Raw genomic sequence first — 12,235 nt, 5'->3', positions numbered from 1 at the left:
TCCTGCATTAACTGAATGCTCCTATAGCTCCTGAGTACTCTGGGCTCTCAACATCTCAGAATCTCATTACTGCAAATTTCCCAAACGAATCTCCTTGACTCTAGTTTCTCCATTTTCAATCCACAAAACACACAACTGAAGCAGTTAGTACAGCAGCTAAGAGCATGGACTCTGGGTTCACACCACTAAGATTCAAATCCTGGGTCTGCCACTGTGTGACACTGGGTATGTTACTTGGGTAAGGTACTCTGTGCCTCAATTTTCTCTTCCGTGAAATGGGAACAATAACAATACTCACAAGGTTGCTCAGGGACTAAATGGAATAAATAGGTAGGATATCTAAATGGGAAAAGAGAAGAAATGTACACTCTCACCAAATGAAACCATGGAAGCCATGGAGCAGGAAAGTACAGGACTCAGGGACGAGCTGAAGCACAGGCTGCTCTGATTCCTAATCCATTTCCTCCTTAGAGGGGACTCTGACTTCACTGTAGTTAGCTAAGCATTTTCTCCCATACATTCCTGTAAACTTTATAATGTGTTTAAACTCTCACGTGCTCCCAGCAATATTCCCTCTGAAAGGAAAAAATCCTATTCTTGCAGTGCTACAACTGAAGACTGTATTCTTTCTACTTTCCACATACCATCTGATAGCACGTGAACTAAAACACAACTGTTAAAAAAAGGGAGTAAAGAACCTGATGAGTGCCTAAAATTGCCAGGTAATGCAATATCTAAATATGTTGCCTTATTTCAGAAACCCAACTTACCTTTAAAACTATCAGCCTGTTGTTCAACCGACTCTCGTACCATTTTCCAAAAGCAGTCCGATACAGCAAGGCTTAAATTTCTTGTAGTCACTTGGTGTGCTTTTAGCATGCTTGCCCTGCAGAAAGTAACAAGAGTTAAAGTATATGTAAAATGGTGAAAGGACTATACTAAGTTTGAGAATGTGCTCATTACAGTAAGCTACTGAGAACAGCCACGTATACATTTTATGCCAACATTGTCCAATAAAATTTTCTGTGATGAAGAAAATGTTCTATATCTGAACTATACAATAGGGCAGGCACTACTAGCCAGATGGGGTTATTGAGCCCTTGAAATGTATGGTTAGTGTGACTGAGAACTGAACTTTTAATTTAATTTAATTCAATTTTATGTTAACTAATTTAGATTTAAACGAACATGCAAGGATAGTGACTGCTGTGCTGTATTGGACAGCAGTTCTATGTGCTTGCCAGCTCCTGTCCCACTGGATAATACTTGAGATTATAAGAACTACCTTGATTTACCATACCAATATAGAGTGAACACACTTTTCTACTTCAAGAGACTCTCTACATGTAAAGTTTTACTATAAACCAGTTGCTCTTTAGCTCATGCTTTTGCTTTTTCTGTTAGTATCTTATTTATTTTCTGTTAATTTCTGTCAATATTTATTTAGGAATATCCCTTTGACATCTTCAGTCCAATTTCAACCTTCCCTAATACTGTAAGTGAAAGACTAAATGTATTTAAAATGAAGTGTTTGTTTTTAAAAATCACTTTAAAAGTCAATCAGCTTCAGAGGTGTCCATGCAGTCTCTCATTGCCCACACTACCAGGGCCAGTTTGCTGTGTCGGCATGGACAGCACCACGTGATGACCTGCTCCCCATCCTGCCAGAGTAGCTAGAGGACTTGCTTAGTAGGTACAGATCACCATTTGGGAAAAATTTTGGAGAGTCAATGTCAAACTAACAATTATAAACTAACTTTTAAGTAAAAATAGTTTAAACTAGCCCCTCGCTATAACATCTTTAAATTTTTAGACAAGATACCTACTTTAGGAGCTTTGAATTCTGAAAAAATTCTTCTTCATATTCTCTTATTGCTTCTATGCTTTCAGAGCTGTTGCCTAGGGAAAGATGGTGGTAAAGTTCTAAGAAAATTAATGTTCATTACTTGAAAACAACAAAAGCTTCAATTACAGCAATCCATCTCTGCATACCTTTTCCCGTTACAACAGCAAAATAACCCAGAGCTTTCATTGGGAAGAGTTTTCCTTCAATTATCTGCTGAATCTATTTTTAAAAGTGAGAAGAATAAATGTGAGATGAAGGCTTACATAATTTTAAAGAACATTATATACTATTTAGAAAGCAAATTTAATAATGCTATATACATATATGTTCATTTAAATATGTAAATTATACAAAAATATTAAAATGCAGTTCAATTGCTATTTGAGGAAAAACTAAATATATTTAACTTTAGTATATTAAAAATGTATTATTAAAACACAAGTACCAAATTAAAACCTGCAATAATGTGTAGTGTTTTGGAGTCAGGCCTTTGTTTGAATTTCTACTAAGCCACTTAACTAGCTATGTGGCATTAAATACACTACAGCTTGTTCAAAGTGGTTGTTAAGAAGTGAAAATGATACTTAACACAGTGCCAGGAGTGCAGAAGATTCAGTAAATGGCAGCTGCTATTATTTCCCCATATTCTTCCTGAAATACCTAAAGTCTAACCAGGTTGAACTGTCTTTTTTTTAACTTTAAAAAAAAATTGAATCCATGGGTTCTCAACTCTTTTAGGGTAAAAAATATTTTTTTAAACGTAATGAAAATTACAGACTTTTTCCGTAGAAAGTTCACATTTGCACAGAGACTTATCATCTGTACAAGGTCAGAGTTCCTACTCCAGAAGCCCATTCAGATGAAGACTTACTGATGTAAGAATCCCTCTTCCAATACAGGTCACATCCCTAAGCTGACGCTGACTCTGGTATAAAAAAGGACTGCTATATAAGCTTCAATTGCATTTCAAAAGAAATACAGACTCACTATCCTAGAAAAGAAGACAAAGAAACGAAAGGATTGAAGAGATGGGCAAAAAGCACAGAAATTTACTTTTACCTCACTTCTCCCCGTGTCCATATCAGGACTAATACTGCCACAGCAGGCCTTACCCATAAAACAAGGCAAAGCAAAGGTCATAGAGTTGAGAGTTAACACAGCAGGCCTGAGAATGCTGTCCTTAGAAAGGCCTGCTTGTCCTAGTCTGGTATCTGGGAACTTAGCTAGTAAACAACTCCCTATATTAATATAAAACTTTCCTTAAATAACAGTAGCTCATTGTGCAAGCAGTGTGGTTTATGCTGAACATCTGCTTTCCTTTGGGCGTCTGGAATTTTGGTACTTGAGGGTGCCCACAAAACCAGGCCCCAATAAAAGCTTAGGTGCTGAGTCTTTAATGAGTAACCTGTTGCTGGAGGGACTAGGCATGTCCTCTGTGACTCTACTGGGAAAACATGAGTCTGGTTTCCTCTAGACATCATCTCTTGTGCCTTTTCCCATTGTGACTTTGCTTTGTCTCCTTTCATTGTAATAAATCTTCAGTGTTAAGCATGCCTATGTGTTTTAGTCCTGTGGGTCCTTCTTAGACAATGAGTCAATGTAGGAGTGATCTGTCTCTGAAGCCCAATAGAGAGATACAGTCTCAAAAAGTCTCAGGTGGAAAGGAGACAATTCTAAGCAGTAGCATGAGGGATGGGCAATTATATCTAAAGTTGTTGTTCCATGAGGGATAAAGATATAATAACAATGAGAACAGACAACAGCCACCATGTGTATAACACTTTTGTGCCAAGGATTATTTTGATTATTTTTAAAACAAACATTCAACTCATTAAACCTTGACAACTTATGAGCCCATACCATTAACATCTTCATTTCCAACAAATGAGAGCCTAACCCACTAAGATGTTAAATAACTTATCCAAGGTTACACAGCTAACAAAGAGTAGAGCTAGGATTTGAAATCAGGCAATCTGGCTACAGTTTCTGCACTCTTAACCAGGGCACCTTATACCTTTACAATTAAGTAGAGAGCATGACCCAAGTCAAGGCCTGCTCCTTGGTAACACTTATACATGCTACCTTGAAATAAACTTCTTTCCTTGCTACAAGAAGCAGAGAGGAAGAACACTGACCACTATGTACAGAAGTCAGAGTCACAGAATTGCAGAAATGAAAATGACCCTAGAGATTACCTAGACCAGAGATTTTCAACCTTTTTCATCTCATGGCACACATAAACTAATTACTAAAATTCTGTAACACACCAAAAAATTGGTATAATTTTGATTCATTTACAACAAATGGATATTGCTGTATTGGCTGTTGTTATTTTTTATTTGACAATATAAGTTAAAAAAGGTTAGTGCCCCTGACTAAATAGTCAAGTACTGCATGTTTTAAAAATCCTAGTGGCACACCAGTGTGCCTGCAGCAGCACAGCAGTTGAAAATCACTGGCTGGATTGTGCACTAATTACTGAAAAAATAACAAGATTGGCCCAGGCATACACTCCTTTAGTGTTGGAGCATAGATAAGAATGCTGACACCTGGCATCTAGTGTAATGCCTTCTCTAATACAAAAATCTGCCATACAGTCTTTGATCGGTTAGGAAAGATGTTAATACACTACGAAAAAAAAAAGCATCTAGTCCAAAAGGAATCTGTATTGTCACTAGCTGTTTGTTTTGTTTTGTTTTGTTTCTTTTTCTGGTCTCAGTCTGTTCTCAGATATATTGTCACTTGTTTTAAATCAATTTATGAACAACAATTAGAAAATTTAAAGAGAAGCACCACAAATAAGGTTAATGACTGTATGTCAGCATGAAAAATTATTTAAAGTGGAGTATGCAACATGCGCAGTTTAAGTATTTGTAAAGCAAATTAACTATAATTATGGAATTTTATTTACACCTCGAAATTGTACCTAAGTACTTTACTGTAACTTTCCAATGCTTTGTTTTTACAGAGAACCAAGAAAAATCCATAAAGTGTTCCATAAGGACTTTTTAAAATTTACAAACAGCCCCTGTCACAGCGGGAGCTTGTACAGACAATCTGCTGGCCTCACCCTGCTCGGACTGGCCACATTTTTCTCTGCCAGGTCTACTTTGGTCAAAACAAATATGGTCCTTTTCCCATGAGGATCCATTTGACTGACCAAGTCTGTAACAATGCTGCGTTCAGCATCCACAGATCCATCTGAAAAAATTAAAAACAACACTTAATAATTGCACAGTGGACTTTTAAAAACTCCCACAAGCTACATCTTTGTGTCTACATTATACTAAGGAAGATTTTCTTAACTCATCTTTGTTACGAAAAGATACACTAGCCAATAACAATTTCTATGATGCCTGTATACAGTGAAATTTATCAAAATACCCCCGATCTCAATTCTATGTACTAGTGAAATGAATAAGAGATGGTGAAACATATTCGTCTTGTATGTTTACATAGTCTGCATATTTACAGCAAAGCTTGGATTGCTAAGGGAAGCTTATCAGTGCAGTTAAATTCTTTTGATAAGATTTACCTTGAATACACAGGATGATGGCATTAGGATTCTGCATATAAGCTTTGCTGATACTGAAAATAGTTTCCTTTGTGTCAGGAGCCATGCCTGATGTCACAGTCTTAAAGAAAAGGATTTAAGTGTCATTATAAATGTTTTCCACAACAGGAATAAGATAAAATACGAGTTCTATGTATACTTACACTAATCACACCTGGCAAGTCAACAAGCACCATCCTCTGCAGTCCAGGGCCTTTTACATTCAGAGATATGGTCTACTCAGGGGGAAAAAAAGAAAAAGAAAAACTAATTTGGAGGAAGCTTGTGAGGAATTCTTTGGTCATATATATTCTGAAAATTCTATACCTTATCCATTCAGATATGGTGCTCAGAAAAAAATGTTATTTTTTTTGGATCCTAAATGTAACTATATTTTGGGCAAGCCACTAAATCTCTCTAGGTTTCCATGGTTTTGTGTGTGTGTGTGTGTGTGTGTGTGTGTGTGTGTGTGTGTGTGTGTAAATTTGGGAGACTTAACTAGAGCAGTGGTTCTCCAGCTTCAGGGCTAATCAGGATCACCTGGAGAGCTGTTACTACACACTGGTGGGCCCTAAATTCAATTTATCATTTGATGTGTCCTGGGTGCAGCCTTAGAATGTGGGTTCCTAAAATGTTCCCAGGTGTTGCTGCTAGATAATTACCCACAAAGTGATACATTATTTGGAATACTAAAAAAAAACCCAAACCTGTTATCTTGGAAGAGTGGCAATCTAAATGTCAATGCCAAACCATGATTTATTTCGAATCACAACCATTAGATTTCCATAAAACATTGTTGAAATGAATTGCAACACTTACCTCGGGGCTAACAGTACAGCCTTCTTTCACATTCTTCCTCATTCTAAGTTCTATCTCATGTCTTAATGCTGCAAGCTGTAAGTAGAAAAACAATGAAGTCCTAAGAAAATCTTCAGTTACCAAACACTCCATTAAGTTGTCTTGTATAAGTTTATGCAGCCTATAAAGTTACACATATAAACCTCACATGAATGCTACTTACATCTTCCTCTTTGGTAAGATCAAACTCTCTTGAACTATCTTTAAACAGGGCTACGTGGTGAGGACCTTCACTCAGAGTCACCTGAAATTAACAGAAATTGAGATGTAATAATGAGTTACAATCTATATTCATTCCCACAGCATTTACATGGTCTAGATAAAGCCACTTCATTGCACATGTCCAGGCGCCCCTTCACACTACACACACGAGGAGCATCCCTGGGGGCTGCCAACATGGCAGCATGGAGACCACAGAATTCTCTATCTGTATTGTCCACACATCTGTCACATGTATTGTGATTGCCCAACAACGTTGCTGACTACTTTATATCTTTGATGACCTAAAATGCTGCTGCCCTTCTTGTGTCACATTCAATGTTGTATACTGAACACAAAACCATCAATTGAAAATCTTGCATTTAACTTCACATGTAAATTTAGGAAAAGGACAATTCATTTATTTAACATCTGTTTACTGAGAGGTAACTGTGTCAAGTGTTGTAGGTGGGGACACATGAAGAAGCGACTGTCCCTGCTTTAGATTATTATGTGTGTGTGTGTGTGTGTATATATATCTCCATTCTAGGACAGGTATATCCAGAGATATCAGAACAGTGTAGCAAAACCTAGGGTGCCAAAGAAGAGAGTGGTACTCAGCACAGGACAGCTGAGGCGGCTTTCCCCCAAGGAGCATCATTTGAGCAAGAAACTCTCTAACAACTTATAGATTAACAGTCAGTGGTTTCAATTTCTTAATTTCACATTCCTTGATTTTTTTAAGTGTTACTTTTCAAGCTTCACTATAATGATCTGATTTTAAAACACAATTCCCTCTACTGAGATGAGGCAAACAGGTTAGATAACAAACCAAAACCAGCTGCTTGAAGGAATCAGAGAGCACTGTGGCCTGAGTCCAAGACCCCAAAGGGTCTGGGGGGCATATTCCTGCAGCTGTTTTTCCTCAGGGCATTTGCTGATTTGTGGCACAGAGCAGCCCAAGAGAAAAGTTCAAGACTTACAGCAGTTACACTGGGTTGAGGAGCCAGGGTTTTCAAGCAGCCACGTCTTAGAGTACCAAAGTCCCAGAGAACCCAGACAGAAATGTACAGCAGAAATGAATCTCCAAATTCCAAGCCCCACAGTCTGCACACAATTTCCCTTTAAGGTATTATGCTAAGTGAAATAAGCCAGGCAGTGAAAGACAAATATCATATGATCTCACCTTTAACAGGAATCTAAACAACAAAACAAACAAACAAAATATAACCAAAGACACTGAGATAGAGAACAGGCTGACAGTGACCAGAGGAAAGAGGGGAGGGAATTTCAGGGGAAAAGGCGAAGGGTTTACAGGAACAAGTATAAAGGACACAAGGACAAAAACTAGAGGGGGGTGGAAATGGGAGGGAGGTGGGGAGGATTGGGGGATGGGCTGGGATGGGAGTAAAAGACAGAAAACTGTACTTGAACAACAATTAAAATTTTTAAAAATTGCAAAAAAAAAAAAAAGAAATGAAGCAGAAAGCTGCTGCTAATGAGGCTAACATGCTATGCAGTCCTAGGGAAGAAGAATGTAGAAATCAGAGTCTACCAAGGAAGAGAAGTCCTGACAAACACTAGAGGAGCAAGGGAAACTGGAAAAGATGACCAGCCTAATGGGTTTCCAGCATTCTGTCCATGCTGCATGAAGAAAGTGAGCTCTTCCTAAAATACAACATCACCACAGCCACTACAATTAGGGTGCTGATCACAATGTACAATGTGGGGGTTGGTTTACAATGCTGTTACAGTCCACAGAACATTATATCAGGTATGGTCAGTTCATTTTTTTCTTTCTAAATTAAAAGTATCCCAAATGCCCATCAATATAAAATGGATCTGTAAAGTGTGGTACATTCAATTGACACCATAGAACAGCTATTTTTAACCTTTTTCATCTCATGGCATACATAAACTAATTACTAAAATTCTGTGGCACACAGAAAACTATGTATTTTTTGCCAATCTAAAAAAAATAGGTATAAATTTGATTCACTTGCGCCAGATGGCTATTGTTGTGTTGGCTGTTGTCATTTATTTATTTGACAATCTGAGGGAAAAGAGGTAAGTGCCCCTGACTGGTCAGGTACCGCATGTTTCTAAATTCTGTGGCATACGGCTGAAAACCATTCCCAGTGAACAATGAAAAAGAACTAGCTCAACACGACTTGGCTGAATTCAGTCAGATCCCAAACGTGTGCGCTGTATGAATCATACTGGACTGCTGGTTGCAGTTATGAACTGGCTCTATTTCTAAAAGATTTTAGCATCAGTCTCATGGCCTCCTTTTCTGCCACTACTCTGGCGTTCATTCTTGGTGACACCAATTTTCCAACTCCTAAGTTACTCTGAGGAGTACACTCACCAGCTGCACTAAAAGAAAAATAAAACACAACCATACAGTTCGCTCTTAAGTTTGTGACCATGGATCTTAATGGGGATGTCAGTACCCCTCAGCAATCCCGGTATTTCTCAACTTCCCGTACCAACTCACCACTTGCCCAGAACAGACTTCACACTTTCCTTTTACTCAATTTTCAATACCTTCTCCCCTCTCTTTACTTAACAGCTGATAATCCAGGTTCTGAGGTCACTGATGAAGTGGAAGCAATCAGAAGGAAACTTCCACATTTCTACTTACTTGCCTCTACTATAAACTCAATAATCAGTTCTCGGTCGTCATTTTCTCTGATTCTCAGCAGCACTGACCTTGCCAGTCACTCCCTTCTCCCGCATATTTTCTTCCCCTGACTTTCAGGACACCAACTGCACTGTTCTGGTTTCCTTCCTACCACACTGGTTCTCCTACGCAGGCTCCTTCGTTGTTTCCAACTCCCTCAGTCTCTTAATGTTCGAGTGCCTGGGACACACTCCTTCGTTCTGTCTTCTCTATCTCTGCTCACCACCCCGGCGATCCTATCCAGTGAGACACTGGCTTCATACACTACATTTAGATATTTGATTACGACTCCTAAATTTAAGTTTCTAGCTCAAACTGTGCTCCAAACTTGTATATCCAACTGCTAATTTGTTAACACCCCTTAGCAAGTCCAAAATTCCTGATTTTCTTCCCCAAAGCAAACTCACTATAATCCAGACTCCCCCCTGCCAATGACATGCTTTAATTTATTTGGGTCAAAAACCTCAAGCTATCCTGACAACTAACCTTCTCTCTTTCCATATCAAATATGTCAAAAAATCATGTTGATTTTACTTTCATAATAGATTCAATGATTTTCTATCACCTTCACTGCTACTTCTCTGGTCCAAGTATCATCTGGACGCTCCAACAGCTTCCTACATGGTCTTCCTGGTTCTACCTCTCTTGCTTATGTCTCTTTTCTTTCTTTCTTTATTTTATTTTATTTTTGGGGGGGGGGTGGGTGAAGAGAGGGAGAGAATCACCAATGTGAGAAAGAAACATCAATTGGTTGCCTCTCATACGCACCCTGACTGGGGACCAAACCTGCAACCGAGGCATGTGCCCTGACCAGGAAACGAACTGGCGACCTTTCACTTTGTGGGATGACCCCCAACCAAGAGAGTTACATTGGTCAGGGCCTATGTCTATTTTCAACACAGCAGTCATAGTGACCCTTTTAAAAAGTAATGTTACTCTGCTCAAAACCCTCCATTGGCTTGATTCTATTCAAAATAAAAACCAAAGTTTGCACGATGACTTACAAGGCTCTAATAATCTGCTCCCTTGACACCACTACCCCCCCCCCCCGCCCCCTGCCACCACGTTAATCCTTTGATCTCATCACCTAACTCCTTTTCACTGTTCTTGCCACACTGGCCTTGAACATAATCGCCATCTTTGTCAGAGGCTTTGCATTAGCTTTCTCACTGTATGAAAACACTCTTCAACTAGATAGCCACACTAGTCCCTCCCTCACTTTCTCCAAGTCTTAGTTCAACTAAGCACCCACACCTTAGCACCATCATTCCCACTGTCTGGCTCCACTTTTTTCTTTTTTGCACACTTACCACCTTCTAACATAACATGTAATTTAGTCACTTACTATGTCCCCTACTTATCTCTCTCTGCTAGAACTTCTCCTCTGTTATGGTGAAGGTCTTTGTTTTGTCCACCAGCACACTGCCTAGGACGGTGCTGGCACATATTAAGCACCTAATAAATATCCTGTGAATGAAAGACTTTGTAGCCATGGATTTCCTTCCTGTGACCATGGATGAATTGTTAGGGCGTCTATACGCGGACAACTTGTACACGGAGTCCATGCCTCTTTTACCTCAATGACTCTGCTCCCTCTGTTCCCTCTCTTTTGCATCATTTTCCCCCAACTATGGCATTACATATAGCATGTAAATATCTTTAAAAACACTCCACTGAGCCAACATATTTCAACCGCTACTGTCCCATTTCTCTACCCTTTTTTACATGAAAGCCAGGGAATTATCTATGTTTACTTACTCTAATTCCAAGATTCTCATTCTCTTACTCAGAGTAAACTCCAAAGGCCTAAGTATAGCCTGTGCCACTGTCCTCTTCTCCCATCACTCTCTCCTCACTCACTCAGCTCCGGTCACACTGGCCTGCTGGCTGTGCCTTCTACTGACTTCTATAATAGGAATAATTCCAAATGCTATGTGTCAATTCTTTCTGTAGTGAAAATTCTTCAACACAATAAACAAAGCTCACTGAAGCGGCTCCTTTCCTAAGGAACGTCATTCGGATGGCCCGTTTTCTTACCTTAACTGGAGACCGTGTCATCATCTCCCCAGATCCTCGCGGGAATATTCGTGCTTGAGCAATCATTTCCAACACACTAGTTTTTCCTGCACTCTGATCTCCAACCACGACAACCTTACCACAAAACAAGTCACACTTACTCATGTTATTCAATATCAGCATCTACTTAATTTGCAATGCTGCTGAGATTTTTTTAGTCTTTTAAAATATCTACAGTTAAATGATAGTATCGTCCATGAAAAAATGATAGCTGATACATGTATGCACACTGAAAATATAAATAGGAAAACATGAATTGGATCCATTTATAGCTGAATTTTTATTAAAAACCTACATTAATTTAAACCATTGTTTCTAAAATTATTCATGCTCTACAAATCTTTCCCATAGTTAGTTTACTGCTTACAAAGACATTTTCAATTCTATGAGGTTAAATTTCACTCATGTGCCAAATTTTATCCATTGCTCAGGTACTTTAATATCATGGATATTATGAATATATAATGCCATATATCTAATAGCCTTCTTTTATTACATATAAATGTTAAGTTCAATATATCAAAATACTCAAACAACATTCAATACTTAAGACATCATCTGGAATACATATATAACATATAGGTAAAATGTATGTCTCTGATTAAGTCTATGTGTGTATATATGCATGTGTATGTATTGTGTGTATGTATATGAGGGGGGGACCCAAATAAAACTGAAATTGTCTTCTGGAGGATGGGCCCCTTATAGTACAGGCTTCTCCTGCTAGGTAAGTGCTCTAGGAACCCATCTGTATCAGTGTACCAGCTGGCGTTGTTGTGAGAGGCTGAATTCAGCTTCAGTGGAAAAAATTTTTTTGGAAGACTCTTTCACTGCATTTGTCCATTTCATGATGGGTGACATATGGGCACACTTGCCCACACCATGCTGAGTTTTCAGCAGTTTCTGACCAAAAATGGCATGGACCCCATGCCCTGCCTTCCCTATTCACCTGATCTTTCAATGAGTGACTTTTTTTTTCCTGGATGAAATAAATCCTTAAAGGTAAACGTTTTACTGATGT

The 12,235-nt window shown here is 38.7% G+C and overlaps 1 protein-coding gene across 4 annotated transcripts in view; it reads right to left on the bottom strand.

Moving 5' to 3' along the window:
- OPA1 (OPA1 mitochondrial dynamin like GTPase) overlaps nt 1–12,235 on the bottom strand; it is a 92,915-nt gene that overhangs the window by 46,185 nt on the left and 34,495 nt on the right. For all 4 annotated transcript variants that reach the window (XM_045851058.1, XM_045851060.1, XM_045851059.1 and 1 more), the window contains 9 exons: nt 11,176–11,289; nt 6,421–6,501; nt 6,219–6,293; nt 5,564–5,635; nt 5,382–5,481; nt 4,917–5,047; nt 1,993–2,065; nt 1,827–1,899; nt 771–886 (listed from right to left, as the gene is read on the bottom strand). In XM_045851058.1, the coding sequence (XP_045707014.1) occupies nt 771–886; nt 1,827–1,899; nt 1,993–2,065; nt 4,917–5,047; nt 5,382–5,481; nt 5,564–5,635; nt 6,219–6,293; nt 6,421–6,501; nt 11,176–11,289 (835 nt within the window). The remainder of the gene's footprint in view (nt 1–770; nt 887–1,826; nt 1,900–1,992; nt 2,066–4,916; nt 5,048–5,381; nt 5,482–5,563; nt 5,636–6,218; nt 6,294–6,420; nt 6,502–11,175; nt 11,290–12,235) is intronic.

The sequence above is a fragment of the Phyllostomus hastatus genome, unplaced genomic scaffold, assembly GCF_019186645.2.
Source record: "Phyllostomus hastatus isolate PE091 unplaced genomic scaffold, TTU_PhHast_1.1 phas_contig_86, whole genome shotgun sequence".
Classification (NCBI taxonomy): Eukaryota; Metazoa; Chordata; class Mammalia; order Chiroptera; family Phyllostomidae; genus Phyllostomus; species Phyllostomus hastatus.
Note: the sequence above shows the minus strand (reverse complement) of the source record. Positions and strands in the feature narration are given on the sequence as shown.